A 16,656-nucleotide genomic window follows, 5' to 3' on the forward strand; every position below is an offset into this window, starting at 1 on the left:
TAGCCCCGTTTTCTTCTCTTAAATCAAAGGAGCAGAAATGAAGATAACAGGAAAGCCTTACCTAGCGATTCGAAAGCGCAGGCGACAGCAAAAGTTCGAGCACTCCCGGATAATTCTCTCTTCCTCCTCCTCTCAGTCTCTTCCCCTCTGTTCTCTGGAGACGGTGTGGATGGTGGCAGCGCGGTGGCCCTCCTCTGCTTATAGCTTTCCCTCCTGCTTTCCTTTGCTTCTGTGCCCGCTGTTCCTTTTTTTCTTTTGTTTTTCCCTGCTTTCTCGGTCCTTGCGATGAAGAACTGAAGACGGTGCTGGCTTCTTCTTTCGAACTTGGGTCTGGGTTTTTACTCTGTGTGTGGCTTGCGTTTTCTTGGTTTTTCCTCTGTTTTTCTAGGTTTTTCTTCCTTGTTTTTGCTTGCGTTCTCTCTTCTGTTTCCCCTCTCCCTGTGTTTTCGTTCTTCTCTCTGTCCCCTGCGTTCGAGAAGATGGTGATGTTAATGTTGGTCCTCTGATTTTTTTTATTGCGCTTGTCTCTGTTTTTGCTCTGGATTTATGCTCTGGTTTTCAGTGTTCTCCCCACTGGTTCGTGGCCTTCTCTCTCGTTTTCAGTCCCCCCAAAATCCCCCCTTTCCTCTGATTTTTGGCCCCTTTTATAGAGACCCAGCTGCTTGCCTCTAACATCTTCCCCGACGAGATCGTGGGCGAGAGATGTGGTCCACGATCGGATTTGTTGCAGATTATCAGCTCCCCTGCTGAATCGGGAGCTCCCCTGTTGAAGCGGGATGGAGAAGACGCACGGCTGTTAGCAACGGTGCCGTTTCGGTAAAAAAATGAGAATTTTCAATTTGACCCCTGCCTCTGGAATTTAACAATTTGATCCCAACAATCTTTTAATTTTACCCTTGGATTAATTTCAAATAAGTCCCTGAATTTATTTAATTAATTAAATCAAAGTTTAATTAAGTCCTCAAACTCATTAATTCTTCAATTAAACTCTTAATTTCATTAATTAAAATAATCTAAATTTTAATTAAATAAATTCTCCAATTAAGCCATTGATTTAATTAATTAAACTAGTCAAGAGTTTAATTAAATTTTTAAACTTTCAATCATGTTGCTCTTAACCCAAATTTTAATTCATTCTTCAATTATTTTATTTTTACTTGTTTTTCATTATTTTTTAGAAAATAAAAATAATAAAAATAAAAAGATAAAAAATTGAGCTATGACAGAACTGATTAATCAATCTTATATGTATGTAAAGTGAAGTGTGTGAGTTCATTTTAATGTGTTATCCAGATAAGATGTGCATATTTACACATTGCACCAAAATATTTATTTAATTCTAAATCTTCACTTGTTTCATTCTTGGATTTCTTTCCATAATTTTATTTATCGATATGTTCTTTGAATAAATTTATTTAAATTTGTTCTCAACAAGATAATATTAGTTTATTTTCTATTTAATTATTATCATCAAAATATATAAAAATATAAATATATAACCCAAAGTTCAAGAGTGTGCTCATATGAGTTATTGTATGCTATGAAATTTGAGTATATTAGACAAAGTTTTAGAGTTTATTTTGGTCATGTGTTATCCCCAACAAATATAGTAAACATATTTTTATTATAGATTAGACTTAATGTTGTTGAACCATACTAAGTTTTTTATGTCTCTTTTTTATTTTTTGCATAGTATTATTTTCTATTAAATAGATCTTGTATTGTAGATCTTAAATCAAACTACTACCTACACACACGCTAAGGTTTTGTATAACATGACTTATACAAAATGATTTTTTTATTTTGAGTTATAATTCAAAAGTTATTTCTCATAAATAATTTATAATAAAAATATATAGTTAAATAAGAAGTGTGTTTGAGAAAATAACTTAATGCAACTTATTTGGAGCAGGAAAGATACTATGATAAAGAAATAATAAGTTAGAAATTAAAAATCCTATCTTTTGATTAAAACAACATTTTGAGTTTATTTTTGTAACAATTTCTTAAATTAAGTTAAGAAATAATTCTATCTATAAATATTTATGAATTTTATAAGTTAAAAACTAAAAATCAATTTAATTTAATTTGTAAAAATCATATCAAATAGAATCTAGATAATTTTACTAGTTAGACCAACAAATACACAAAAAAAAAATTAAGAGTAAGAGTTTAAAAAATAATCATATTAATAAAAAAAAAGTTGTCAACAATAAGAAATCATCATAGGATTATCAATGGAGTGTTAGAGATTTGTTATAAAAAATATGGTTCATTGAAATATTTGAGGTCAAATTAAAAGTGAAATTCACTCATTTTTAAAATTTAAAACTGTTGAAAATTATTCACCAATAAAAACACTTTAACATGAAACATTGACTTGATTAAAATAAATTATAGATAAATAAAAATTTGATCTTAAAGAACCTTTGGTTAACATGTTTTGTATGTCCAAAAACTCTCAATCCCATATTAAAATATTAAAAGATTTTTTATAGTTTATATAGTGAGAAGATGAAGAGTTAGGATGTGACTCGGGCCTTGGGCTAAGTCCCAGGTCCTACATTTGGGCCTAGATTTGTGTTTCTTGCAAAATGATTTTTTTAGCTAATAATAAATTAATTCAATTCGTGCCATCTATTTTAGGTTTGAGTTTGAGTTTGCAATAAGATTTTTTTTTTTTTTTTGCTTATAAAAAACTATTTTTTGTTAGCCCATTTTTTTATTTGTCTAGGACATGAATAAAAAGTTTGAATAGTTTTTTTTTTAACTTAAATATATTTTATTTTTACAAAAACATCATATTTAAAAAAAATTATGAGGTTAATTTTATTTTATTGTGGGTAATTAAAGCTGATAAATCACAAGAATCAATATTTATATAAAAATATTAATTAACAACAACAACAAAAACAACATATTTTTATTTATTTCAAATTTAAACTACTTCAACAAGTAATTATTATTTTATTTATGCAAATTAATTCAAGCATGTTTGTTTTGTTTTACAGTTTTAGTGTAATCTTCTATTTATGGTATATACGTGATTATAAATTTATGGTATTTACATGCTTTTTATATATATAATTAAACTAAATAAACAACTAATCTAAATTAACATTAAGTTATATCATTCAAATCTGTAGTAATTTTTCCAACATGAAGTGCATCACAACTTTCTTTGGATGCTCGTTCATTTTCATGCTTTTAGTATTCTATTCTCTTCCATTCCGGTCCAAAGAATATGTTTATACACATCACCATTATTCACTAATATGAATTATGCTGATCTTAGCTAGATATTATTAAATATTCTATTCTTTTTCTTTTCTTTTCTTTTTAATTTCCACTCTATATGTATATTTTTCCATTTATTCATAACATAACCGATCATATTTTGTCATCAATTAAGGTCACCTTTCATGCTTCTATAGATATTAATATCGAATGATTTAATTAGAGGCTCCGATATTTTAGAGGTCTCGATATTTTATTATGAACTAATAAGTAAAATATTCTTGAGCTTGTCGATACTTTTTTTTATATGTTTTTTAATGTTTTAAATTTTAAATATTTATAATAGTTTTAATAATAAATTAACTGGTTCCACCAATAATATCTCAATTATTATAAAAAAAAACATTAATATCATGAAAATGACACAACCCTAAAACTTCTTTATAATGATAAAAGACAATCAATTGCATAGTATATCCGAAGCTCTACCCTCCATATGTTCGACTTGGGTATATATGCCCCGTAATGATTCTTCTACGCAGTGGCTAAAGGGTTGCTAGAGGATATGTTCCTTATTTGACAACTAAAGTTATATCACGACGTTAATAAATAAAAGTTCTATAAATTTCTTGATTTTTTTCGATCCATGGCTCAGCTCAATGTACGAAAATATGTAAAACCAAGAAGAAGAAAGGGAATGATTCTCCTAAACAAGATATTGTTGTGTTCTCTATATATCTCACAGAACAAGATCACTTGTCAAAAATCAAATTATGATTAACAGGGCTTGCATTACTGTGCCCTCTACGTGCATGGAAAACGCTGGCTTCAAAAAGGGCATGTTCTGTAGCAGCCAATTAACGCTACAAAAAATTGCAGAGCAGCTCCAACTTCTTACTCCACCTAGAGTGAATACTATGGAAGTAGAGCACTTTGATGATAATATTGGTTCAAAGCTTGAGATCATGGAGTCTGTAGCAGTAGAAAATGATGAGTTTTGCTTGGAGAACTGGAGGAAGAAGAGAGCGGCTGTCTTGATTTGCCTCTTTGAAGGCAATGAAGGCGAGCTACGTGTTATTCTTACCAAGAGATCTATGAAGTTGTCTTCTCATCCAGGTAATTAATCAAATGTATAGAATGAATTGAAATCTTCATGTATTTTGAGTTTTATATAAATTATAAGTTGTAATTTACACTTGGGTAAGCATTATTTTTCACAAAGATTTTCTCAACTGCAACACCAACCATCATTAGGGAGCAAATAGGGCTGAAATGGATTATCGAATGCCAAAATTTAATTGGTTTGTCTAATTATAGTGGGATACTACTGGTGTGTCTCTTTCACAAGAGGATTCGAACAATAAAAGAATTCAATTGCTAGGGGAAAAAAGGATTAAAGGAGGGAGACTACAGTTTCATAACATAATTTTGCAAGGCTAGTGATTAAGGATCATGATGGGGAAGCTCATCAACACCAATATTATATATATGGTGACTGATTTCTCCGGCACAAATGATTTTCCAACAAGAATTCCCGGAAAAAAAATGCTTAAAATAGATATGGTAATTAATGAAAAAAAATTATAATTGACTTAGGTTTACAATTACTACTGCATAAAATTGGTTCTTGAGTGGATTAATTCTCTTCAGTTGAAATCTCACTTCGTTTAGCTTCCTACACACACTTCTACAAGATAGAATCTAGTGACAATTATTCGATAATTATGTCAACATTTTGAGTAAACGTAATTAGAAATACATGTTATATATAGTAGTATTTCAAGTAATTATTTTTATTAAACATCTTTAGCTGCATTTATTTAACTTTGAAGTACATTATATTAGTTTTAGTTGGAATTATGATATAACTTCAAATGTTTAATTTATATCTAATATTGGGAAAAATATATCACAATTGCCACAAAAATTAAGACAAATGATACTAAAATATATAATGATGACAATTATAAAATAGTATTATAATGAGTATCTACCATGGCATTTATTTTTATAATTTTTTTAGACAAATTATACTAAAAAATAATTTTATTTTAGTTACAATGATTTAATTCCATCACTTGTATGATTTTTCCTACTTCCCTATCTCACTAGATATGAGTTCTGCCAAAAACAATTTCTTTTATGAATCAGATTATTAGTAGAACAGAAGTAGAGTACAAAAGAGCTAAACATTAGCAAACTATAAAAATGACAGAAGAGGTAAAACATTTTCTAAAAACTTTTTTTGGTCAAAAATTAATTAAGGGACTCCTAAATTATTATTATTATTATTTGCAAGAAGCAGGGGATGTAGCATTGCCGGGTGGGAAGATGGAAGAAGGAGATGTAGATGACTCTGCAACTGCATTAAGGGAAGCCATGGAAGAGATAGGTTTGGATCCTCATCTTGTTCAAGTTGTTGCAAACTTAGAGCCCTTTATTTCCCAGGTATACATATGTAGTAATGTTTAATTTCCTCTTGGTAATTTATATGACTCAAACTATCTGATGATCCTGATCGAACCCATGTTTTTCATGCAGCACCAGCTGCAGGTTGTCCCTGTGGTAGGGCTACTAGCCAGGGTAGAAGACTTCAAGCCTGTACTAAATACTGACGAAGTTGACACTCTTTTTGATGTCCCATTGGAAATGTTTCTCAAGGTTTTCAGACCCTCTCCATACCTCAATCTTTTATTTTTCAAAAGTTGCATGCACGAACAATATTTGACAAATGCAAAACACATAATCACTACTAGAAAATAGCAAAACAAGAAAGAAATAAGAAATATTTCATCGCTGATTAAAGTCTGATTTCATCAGAATTACAATTAATAACAAACGGTAAAATATTGTTAGAAAACATATTTTGGGTGATTTATTTTCTATTAAAAATATATATAATCACCAATAAATTTTCAGTTTGAATTAATGATGTCTCAAATAAAAAAATTAACCAATAATAATTTATCTATAGTAATTATTGCAAATTACCAATGAGATAAATCAATGGTAAATTCATTGGTAGTTATAACAATAAATCTGTAAAAAAATTACATCAACAGTGACAATTCCTGTAAATTTTTTTGAATGCTTTGAAACTCTTCAAGAAATTAAGTCCGATGGTAATTGTATTCACATTCTGTCAATAATTCTGTACATATTATATGTAGTTATTTAGAAAAAAAGTTAAAACAAACAATACAATTAAAACAGGGATGTTGTTCATCAGTTGAAGAGGGGTTGACAAATGTGGAAGTCTCAGTGGCTGTGAGTGAGTGGTCTCGAGTAAAAGAGTTGGTATAGCTCAAGATGGAGGTGCTTCGTTTTTTGGCTTAGGAATGGTGGAAATTTTAAGTGTTGATGGGTGTATGTTTTTTACTGTGGGTTTGTGATGGTGAGACTGTTGGACATGGTGGTGGCTAAACTGGGATAAAAAAGGAGCAACGGCGGAGGAGGAGGATAAACAATGACTTGACTTTATGATTTTGGGGGTATGACTTATGAGCACTGTCTGTGAGAGAGGGAGAACGAGCGGCTACTAGTCTGAATTGTTATTTTTTTATGACTAAGATTTGGGTTGATCGGGTTTTGTTTTCTTGTTTTCTTTTATGGAGGCTATTACTGGAAGAGAGGCTGTCGTGAGTGTGATGAAGATGGTGGTGTTGAAGGAGGGCATTAAGGGTTTATGCCTACTCTTCAGTATTTTTTTTTTTTTTTTATCCATGAAACCGAGGCTCCCTCTGGTTTTATCGTTCCTCCACTCTTGTTCCTCCCTAGTTCTCTCTTGTTGCAGGCTTTTGAAGCCCATCAAAGGCTAGGCTTGTGGGAATAATTTAGGATTTGATTTCGGGTCTTGATTGAAGATTTTGGGCTAGAATTATGGGATTTGAGAGATGAAATAGGGATATTTAAAATCTAGTTTAATAGCTAAGTTTCTTGATTGGATTGAAATCTGAACTAAATTGAATTAATTTGGTCTAAATCAATTGAAGTGAAATAAATGGATTGGTTTGAATTTAATTCAATACAATTCAATTGAAATAGAATTAATTGAACTGAATTAATTGGAATGAAAACAAACAAGACTGAAATTAAATTAAATAAAAATTCAAGTGTTCCTATTAATATTTTATTATTTTCATTACAGTCCTTATCTTTTTAATTTTTCAATTTCATTTAATTAAGATATTTAATCTTGAGATTTCTTTCGATTTAAAATTAATTGATTTTTTTAATTTCAATTTATTCTTTGTTTTCCAAAAATTCTGAATTCATATATTTTTTATTATTATGTCCGAATCAATTTATTCATCCAAATTTAACCATTTGTTGCAAATTCATCCTTTGTTCTTTCATTCTTTATTTTTAAACTAAATTGACTGTTGATATCAAATTACTTTTTCAATTAAACCCTTCATTGATTTCTAATTTGGCTATTTGTTTCAAAATCATCCTTGAATTTCAAATTTCTTTCAATATTAACCAAATTAAGTCATTTTCTAAATTTCTCTTCAATTGAAGCCTCGATTATGTCCCAAAAATTCTCAAACTCAATTTTTTCTTGTGCTACTCAATTATTGGTTCAATTTCAACCCCAAATATATTTTTTATATTTTATATTTTTTGTATTTGTTTATGATTATTTTTAACACCTAAAAATGATGAAAATAAAGAAATAACTAAATTTATTGAAAAGATATTTTTGGATTTTTTTAATTTTTTTCAAAATATATACAAAAAATAAGGGTTTAGAATTTGAGTTATGACAAATATGAGAGGCATATTCATTAAAAAATACTCATTATAACACTTGACCTTTCTTCTAAAACTTAAACATACTAAATTCAAATTACCAGGAGCATTACCTCTCATTTGATAATCTTGGTACATGATTACAACCATCTTGTATTTAAAAAATTTGAGATTCATTTATATGTGAATTTTGGGATAGTAAAAATTAACAATATTGCCTACAAGAAATTATTCAATCTATCAGTTTATATAAGAGTATAAGAGAAAATTGTTTTAAAAAATAACATATTATAATTATAATTATTGAATAAAAGGTCTCAATTCTTCGCAATTAAATTGCATATAATTATATGCATGTTTGAATTTAATTTCTATCAAGTATCTTCCCCTTACTACATTTTTAGATAAAAGTCGCCCAGGATAGAAAAATATTGACAAATTCTCATATGAAAGGTATTTTCACACCATCATCTTAGCTTGAAACGTGATTGATTTTTGTTCTCAAGTAAAGCTCAAAATAGTATAAGATATATATTGAATATAAATCTCGCATATCGAAACATCAACATGCACCTTATTTTTAACTTTTTTTTTAAGGTTGAACAAGCAGTTGCATGGAATTAAACAGAGATTGAATAAATGAATGTTTTATTTTTTAAAGAAAAAAAAAACGATAAAAATTTACTTATGATGTATATGTAATTCTTAACCTCTCGAATGGATATATGGATAGGAACTCCAACTTTTTCCTTAAACAATAAATATATGGGTAGATGCTTAATTGAGTCGAAAAATTATGGAGGAATATCATCTCAAGTTTGTAAATTATTTGAAAAATATTCATTTCAAGCTTCTCCATGTGTTCGGTATGTAACTTGTTATAGCATATATCTCTAAAAAAAATGACTAATTTTCGCGAGTGCATCTCATATCTATTTTGAAAATAAATCCTTGAAAGTAAATGGAATGAGTGTTAACATAAACACATAGCAGTTATGACTCGTCATTCCATACAATCTGTCATTCTTCAAATTCATCAATCTAGATATGTTCGAAGCATATTCATCAAGAAAATCTTAAGTCATGGCTTTGAGTTTTGCGACTCATGACCCATCATAAAACAACTTCATACTCTTATGGTGACAAAAAAAAAAAAGATATCATTTTAACCTTTATGTTGTCCTTTGTCTTCCCTTTTCCATTCATCACCATGTTAAATCTTTTCAAACATGTTTTTTTCATATGCATGGCATACGAAGTATGACAGAGGAGATTAGTCTTTAAATAAGAAAACTCCCAAAAAATACTTCGTTTTATCAAATTGTATGTCACATCAAAATCAGAAAACTTCTACTTACCAGATTAAAAATCAAACACAATGCTCTCATATTGTGATACCATATTATATAATTCTTCATCTGACGGTGCCGATAGTGCAACAATATCCCTTTCAACTCTATCAACAAAGAAGTTATTTTTATTTTTTTATACTTATGATCAATTACTAAGAATCTCTAGTAGCAACATATAAAATAAAATAAAAAGATGTGTTATCGTTATTTGTTAAAGTAAAGACCTTGTTATTTTTCATACAATATAGACAGGTTAATTATCATCGGTAATTCCATTTGAATAATTGACACGTTAGATGCTGACAGAATTAACGAGAGAATATTTGTTCAATTTTTTTTATTTTTTAAATTCCACCAATAATTCCATAGGTATTCACCAACGAAAATATCGAAGTGATTTTTCATCTGTAAATATCATTATAATTTATCATTTTTTTCCGTTGTTGGTATTTGATAGTTTCCTGGAGTGAATTGGAGAATTTCTATTAAACATCTTCAACTTAATTTGATAAAAATGAGCATATTAGCCGTGCTTCATGGTGCTCAACACTTTCTGTTTTTCCATATAGGAAGAAAATCATCGATGGGAAGAGAAGGAATGGATGGGTTGGAACTATTGTCTCCATCTCTTCGATTTTGAATCCGAGAAAGGAGTTTTTCTCATATGGGGTTTAACAGCAAGCATTCTTATTGAAACAGCCTCTGCCATCTACCAGCGGTCTCCAAGTTTCGAACATCATCTCCGAGATTTTCAACAATTACAAAAGGCCTTGAACAATAATAGAATTGCATGACAAGAACCACATTTCTGCATGCGGTAATTACAAGTTAAAGAGTTCATGCAGTCACAAGGATTAGATAGCACAAAATAATAGAATTTATTGTTATATATATTAAGCAAATGGAATAGATTTAGTTTCTGTTTGTTGTGTTAACAAGTTTGGTATATATATATGACTTCTGCAAATTTCAATCTAGGTTATTTTTTAACTTCTGATTTTATAGAGAAATTATAAATATGATTGATTAAAAATAATATTTTTTAATTAAAATCAAAAGTCAGATTGTTTATTTAATCAAAATCTATAATTTATGGATTACTTGTCCTACATCTATTCTTTAAGAAAAATTTCACTTTCAATTTAAAGTATTTTAATTTATTTTTTTAATCATGTGATATTTACCAACGCCAGAGTTGAAAGTATTTGTAGTTGAATATTAATTAACATCAGAATCAAGAATATTATTATAAGCAGACCATCTGTAGTATAATACAACAAATCATTAGCAATTTAAGACAAAATCAACGATACAGTCTATTTCAGATATGATGTTTAAGGGATAATAGTATCTCAGTCATGTACTATAAAATCTTTATTGACCAGTTAGGATTCCTACTGACTATAATACTAGGTGATAACTTCTTAAACCAAACCTTTTTCTCTTTAAGAACAAAATGTCAGATATCTATTTTTTTTCCTTAAAATTTAAAGGTTGTCACAATATTGAATACAACAATATATATTAAACAGCTATTGGAATAGATTTAGTTTGTGTTTGTTGTGTTAATATGTTTGGTACATATATGACTTTTGCAAATTTCAATTTAAGCTATATTTTTTTAGAGAAATTATAAATATGATTGATTATAAATAATATTTTTTTTAATTAAAATCAGAACAATATTGGGTCAGATTTTTTATTTAATCAAAATCTATAATTTGTGGATTCCTTGTCCTACATCTTTTCTTAAAAAAAAAAAATTGCACTTTCAATTTAAAGCATTTTAATTTATTTATGAATCATGTAAAATGAACTCTTATGAATTTCAAAGAGATGCGACAATTTGATTAGACATTAAATTATCATTTTTTTAATAGAATTTTGTAATAAATAAGGGAAATGTTTAAAACGAAAGCTAAGACCATGTCTTAGTCAAAGTAATATGATTAGATATATAGTCGTTGTATTTGTCTTGCTTTATATCTAATTCCAACCTCCCTTCCACCCTGGTTCCCCGGCATCTCCATCACTGACCAGCAAGAATCTTCATAATTAATTGCTCTTTCTAGTTTGTACGCAAAAGCAAAAGACTTGGACATGAATATTTTTCTAGTCTACAATCAAAAGTTGTCCTTCTGATTCCCGTTGAGGGCAGGTCTTTAAATCCATCTCAGCTTGAAAAGTCACGTTGTTGTTTTTTTCAAATTAATTGTAAGTTTATCGAAATATAATATTTAATTCTTGTAGTATTAAAGATCAATTAAATAATCTCTTGATTAGTGTTGGTTGTACCTAATCTTTCCATGTTGCCCACTTACTTGTTTCCTTGTTCTATTTTTAGAAAAAATAAATTAAGTTAAGAGTTAATTTTGAAATAGATGAAAATGATTAAGTTATGAATGGATTAATTAAAAGATTAAATATTTGATTTCCAAATCTATGAGGATTAATTAATTGATTTTGGTAAACTACATGGACTAAGTTTATGATTAACTCGTGTTTTTTCAAACAAAACTTTATCCACCCCCGTGTACGGAGGAATCCCATTTTTCTATTTCTTGAATTGGCCGATTTCAAAGAAATTTCGTCTCATTTTCTCAAGGGTTTAGAAGACACAACTCTCAGCTCAACCTAATTAAGGAATTAATCTTAATTAAGCAAGCTTTGTACTTATAGATAAATACCTTGATGAAATAGTCATCAAATATAATCAAGGCAAGAATTTTCCTTGAGTGTATGAATCGAACAGAGACACACAATTCCCTTTTTGACAAAACAATCTTTGTGTTGGTCAGTCAATCTTTCATCTGCTGTTTTTGCCTGTGTCTTACAAAGTATTCCATGTGTTCCACATCTTGACCGACCAGGCACGGCAAGTCCACAGCACCTTTCAAGGTGGGATGACTGTCTATTATGGCATAAATTCTAAATTCATGCGTGCGTGCGTGTGTCTACAGACGTCAGAAACAACAAGAAAACGTATCAAAGAATTATGCCAAATAAAATCATCATATAAAAAATTTAATTTAAAATTTTATAATATTTTCTCTTCAACTAACTGCTAGCAATTATCTAATTGTAAATATGAATAATCAAATAAAATCATAATACTTATGATCTTAGAAATTTATGTTTCTCACATTCATAATTAATTGGATCTATAGTAAACCTCGTAAAATTTTGAAATCTCACATGTGAATTAATGAAAAAATTGTGTTTTTTTTAACCCCTTTAAAATTCTTTGCAAAAGTTTTGATGAACTAAAACGTATTGTTATGGGTAGAGAGAATAATCGGTTTCTAAAGAGACTCTTTATTTTATGCGTCCATTAAATATGTAGTTATTAAATAGAATACTACTTCTCAAAATTGATTAATAGGTTTCACCATTAATATTCTAATAAACCATTTAAGAACCCATTTTATATATATATATATATATATATGCTATGATACTTTCCTTTCTACAAGATTACTAAAATTCTTGGGTGACAATCCTTTCGTCAATGGATCAGCAATTATAAAATTAGTGCTAATATGTTCAATTGACACTCTTTGTTTTTGAACTTTTTCTTTAACAATAAAGTATTTTAATTTCATATGTTTCCACCTCTTGAATACATATCATTTTTAGAAAAGAAAATGTTTACAGAATTATCTTAATAAATTTTCAGTGGCTTTATGATATTTTCAACTACTCCAGGTCTTGAAATAATGTTCTACAACTAATTTGCCTTAATTGTAGCCTCAAAGCATGCCATAAATTTAGTTTTCATTATGGATGCAACAATAATAGATTATTTTGCACTCTTCTATGAAATTGCTCCTCCAGCTAAAACAAGCAAATAACCAAATATGGATCATTTTATATCCACAAATCTAGCAAAATCTGAATCTAAATATTCAGTCATCTTAAGATGATCAGATTTTTTATAAGTGAGCATGTAGTCTTTCATTCCTTACAAGTATCTCAATATTTTCTTTATGGCCTTCCAATGATTTAAACTTGGATTAATTTGGTAGATGCCTAACATTTCAACAGCAAAATTAATGTTTGACCTAATACAAGTTCGAGCATACATCAAGCTCCCAACAATTAATTCATATGAAATTCCTTCCATTTGTTTATATTTCAATTCATTCCTGGGGCATTAAATGAAACTGAACTTATCTTCTTTTTTAATAGGCCTTTTGAGACAACCTTAACCATCCTTGTGATCTATCCTAGAATATTTCAATAACAATTACATTAGTTATCCCTCACATGTCTTTCATCTTAAAGGTATTAGAGAGAAATTTCTTGGTCTCGTGTAGTAAACCATGATCATTAGTTGCAAGCAAGATATCATCAACATACAGAATCAGAAATATGAATTCGCTCATACTAACCTTCATATATATACACTGGTCAATAATGTTTTCCTTAAATTCAAAGAAAGTAATGGTATCATTAAACTTGAGATAATATTGTCTAAAAGCTTGTTTAAGTCTATATATTGATTTCTTAAGCTTGCACACCATGTGCTCTCTCTTTTTTCAATTGAAAATCCCTTAGGTTGATCCATATAAACTTCTTCTTCTAAATCTCTTTTTAGAAAGGTTGTTCTTGCATCCATTTGATGCAACTATAAGTTATAATGAGCTACTAAAGCCATAATAATTCTAAGTGAGTCTTTCCTAGAGACTGGTGAAAAATCTCTTTGTAATCAATGTCATCTTTTTTAGTAAAACCTTTGGTAACAAGTATGTCCTTATATCTTTCAACATTGTCATTTAAGACTTGTTTGATCTTGAAAACCTATTTACATCTAACTCTATTACAACCTTCAGGTATTTTAACAAAGTTTTAAACTTTATTTTGTTCCATAGATTTTAGTTTATCTTTAATGACATCAATCCATTTCTTAGAATTATCAATATCAATAGCATGTGAAAATGAAACTGGATCATTGCCAATTTCTTAGTCAAATTCTGACCCTTTTCAATATACCACATAATCATTTTAAATAGCAGACCTTTTTTTATCTTTAAGACCTTCTTAATGCTATTTTTTATGGTTCATCAACAATGTCTTCATGATGGGGTGTATAATCATTAATTTATTGTTCTTGATAATTGTTGAAATGTTCAACAATTTGAGGAACAACAACGTTAGAAGATGTAAAAGATAAAGGGATTTGTACTCTAACTTCTTGAATTTTCATATTCTATGGTGTTTCACTTCCACTAAATTCATCATTTTCAATGAACTTAACATTTTCAATTTCAACAATTCTTGTGCTATGGTTAGGAAAATAATATTTATACCCTTTAATTTTTTAAGGGTAACCAATGAAGAAACCACTAGTTGTTCTTGAATCCAGTTTCTAAAATAATACCAGAACCAATAAGACGATTATGTTTAAACAAACTAAAACATCCATTTCTAGATCTAAAACAATATCTAGATTTATCAAGTTTGGATAAAGAAACTAAGTTTCAAGAAAATAGGGATACATAAAGAGTTTGAAACAAGTCTAAATGATATCATGTGTCTAGAATCAAACAATAAGTCTCAATAGCTTCAATTAGAAATCTGACTTTGTTTCCCATGTAGACAAACTTTTCATTTGGTTTTATGGTTTGGATTGAAAGAAACATAGTATCATATTAGAAACATGAGTTGTTCATCATGAATCAATCCACCAAGTATCATAAAGAACCTCAGTTAAATTTGATTTGAAACATACAAAAACATTAGGCTTACCTTTCTTTTTGAACCATGCCATACGTTTCAGACAATCTTTCTGAAAGTGTTGGGGTTTTCTATAAAAGTGATACTTATCTTTTTTATGCTTCTTCTTACAAACTTGGAGAGAAGATTCATTTATTTTAAATGGTCTATATTTTCTTTCCATGTTGCTTGCCAACTTTCTTTCCTGCTCCTTAAATGCTAACAAAATGAATGGAATGGGTTCCTTGATTCTTAAGTCTCGTTTTCTTTTGAACAAGCATGTTGTGCAATTCATGCACATTTCATTTGTCCTTCATAGTATTATAGTTCATTTAAAAAGGACCATAATCAGGAGGTAATGAGTCAATAATAAATTGCACAAGAAAATTCTCATCCACATTCATTCTCAATTATTTAAGTCTTATTACAATATTTGTCATTTTAATGATATGCTTGTGCATGATACGAGAACTATTAGACCTTATGGTGGTTAAAGTACTCATTAATGTCATAGCAAGTGACTAACCATTAGTTTAAGAACGCTCTTTCACATCATAAATTCCTTAACACTTTCAGTTTTAGGAAGAGCATATTTAATATTATTAGTTATACTCTTTTGTATAAACATTAGGCTCAATCTGTTTGATCTTTTCCAAGCTTTATGGAAAGATTTTTGTTTGGCACTGCTAGTGTCAGTAATAACAATGAGTTTCTCAACTTAATATGTTAAATCGAGATCCAAAACACATAAGTGAAATTGGATTTGTTCACACCAATTTAGAAATTAAGCCGATTAAACATTGGAACAGACAAAGCATACGAATGAAGGTAAATATAAATAGATATTGCAAAGATTCATAGAAATACTCAAACATTACTGTTTTGAACCAAAACCTAAATATAGGATATAGATTCAGAAAAATTATTCATATGTATATAAACATAAATGATAGCACATATTGATTACCATTAATTATATTCATTAATCATAAAAACAACTAATCGGTGATCCTAAGATGTCTTATAATAATTAATTGTAATTTACCCATAAATAAGCAATTATCAGGACATTTATAAACATCAAAATTTATGGGTGATTGAAAAGAAAGAACATTGTACAAACTCATTTGTCTTAATGATTTGACTTCTTTGATAATTAACAACCAATTATAATATAATTTTCAAATTGTAAACATGGTACTTAAACATAAATATTCTAACATATAGCCATAAATATATCTTGTTCTGAACTTTTATCTTAATCATGCTTAAGAACATATAAACAATAATTATTATATATTAGAAATAGACTAAAATGCTAATTATTATAAAGTCTCCATTCCTATACAAATACTACCTATTATTGGAGAACTTATAATTAATTTTGGATCAACACTTTAATCCCTCGACTTAGAGAGTATTTGTATAAGTTGTTGCGTCTGTGTTTTGCTTAAAACGCAGATGCAACAACGTTTGATAACAAAAAAAAAATTACCATTCATAGATCCCATCAAATCATGCGTTTGAAACGCTGGAAAACGAAAGCAGGTGTTACCTGCTTCTTGCGGTTGCACCATGTTGCACTGTTCAGTGAACAATG

The 16,656-nt window shown here is 28.8% G+C and overlaps 1 protein-coding gene across 1 annotated transcript; it reads left to right on the forward strand.

The window, feature by feature from the left end:
• Positions 1 to 3,888: 3,888 nt before the first annotated feature.
• LOC133677179 (nudix hydrolase 11-like) lies at positions 3,889 to 10,308 on the forward strand. The gene is made up of 4 exons (XM_062099044.1): positions 3,889 to 4,353; positions 5,543 to 5,685; positions 5,779 to 5,898; positions 9,911 to 10,308. Exons 1-4 carry the CDS (start codon positions 4,011 to 4,013, stop codon positions 10,133 to 10,135), a joined length of 831 nt encoding a protein of 276 aa, XP_061955028.1. The 5' UTR covers positions 3,889 to 4,010; the 3' UTR covers positions 10,136 to 10,308.
• Positions 10,309 to 16,656: the final 6,348 nt, after the last annotated feature.

Source organism: Populus nigra, chromosome 17, assembly GCF_951802175.1.
Source record: "Populus nigra chromosome 17, ddPopNigr1.1, whole genome shotgun sequence".
Classification (NCBI taxonomy): Eukaryota; Viridiplantae; Streptophyta; class Magnoliopsida; order Malpighiales; family Salicaceae; genus Populus; species Populus nigra.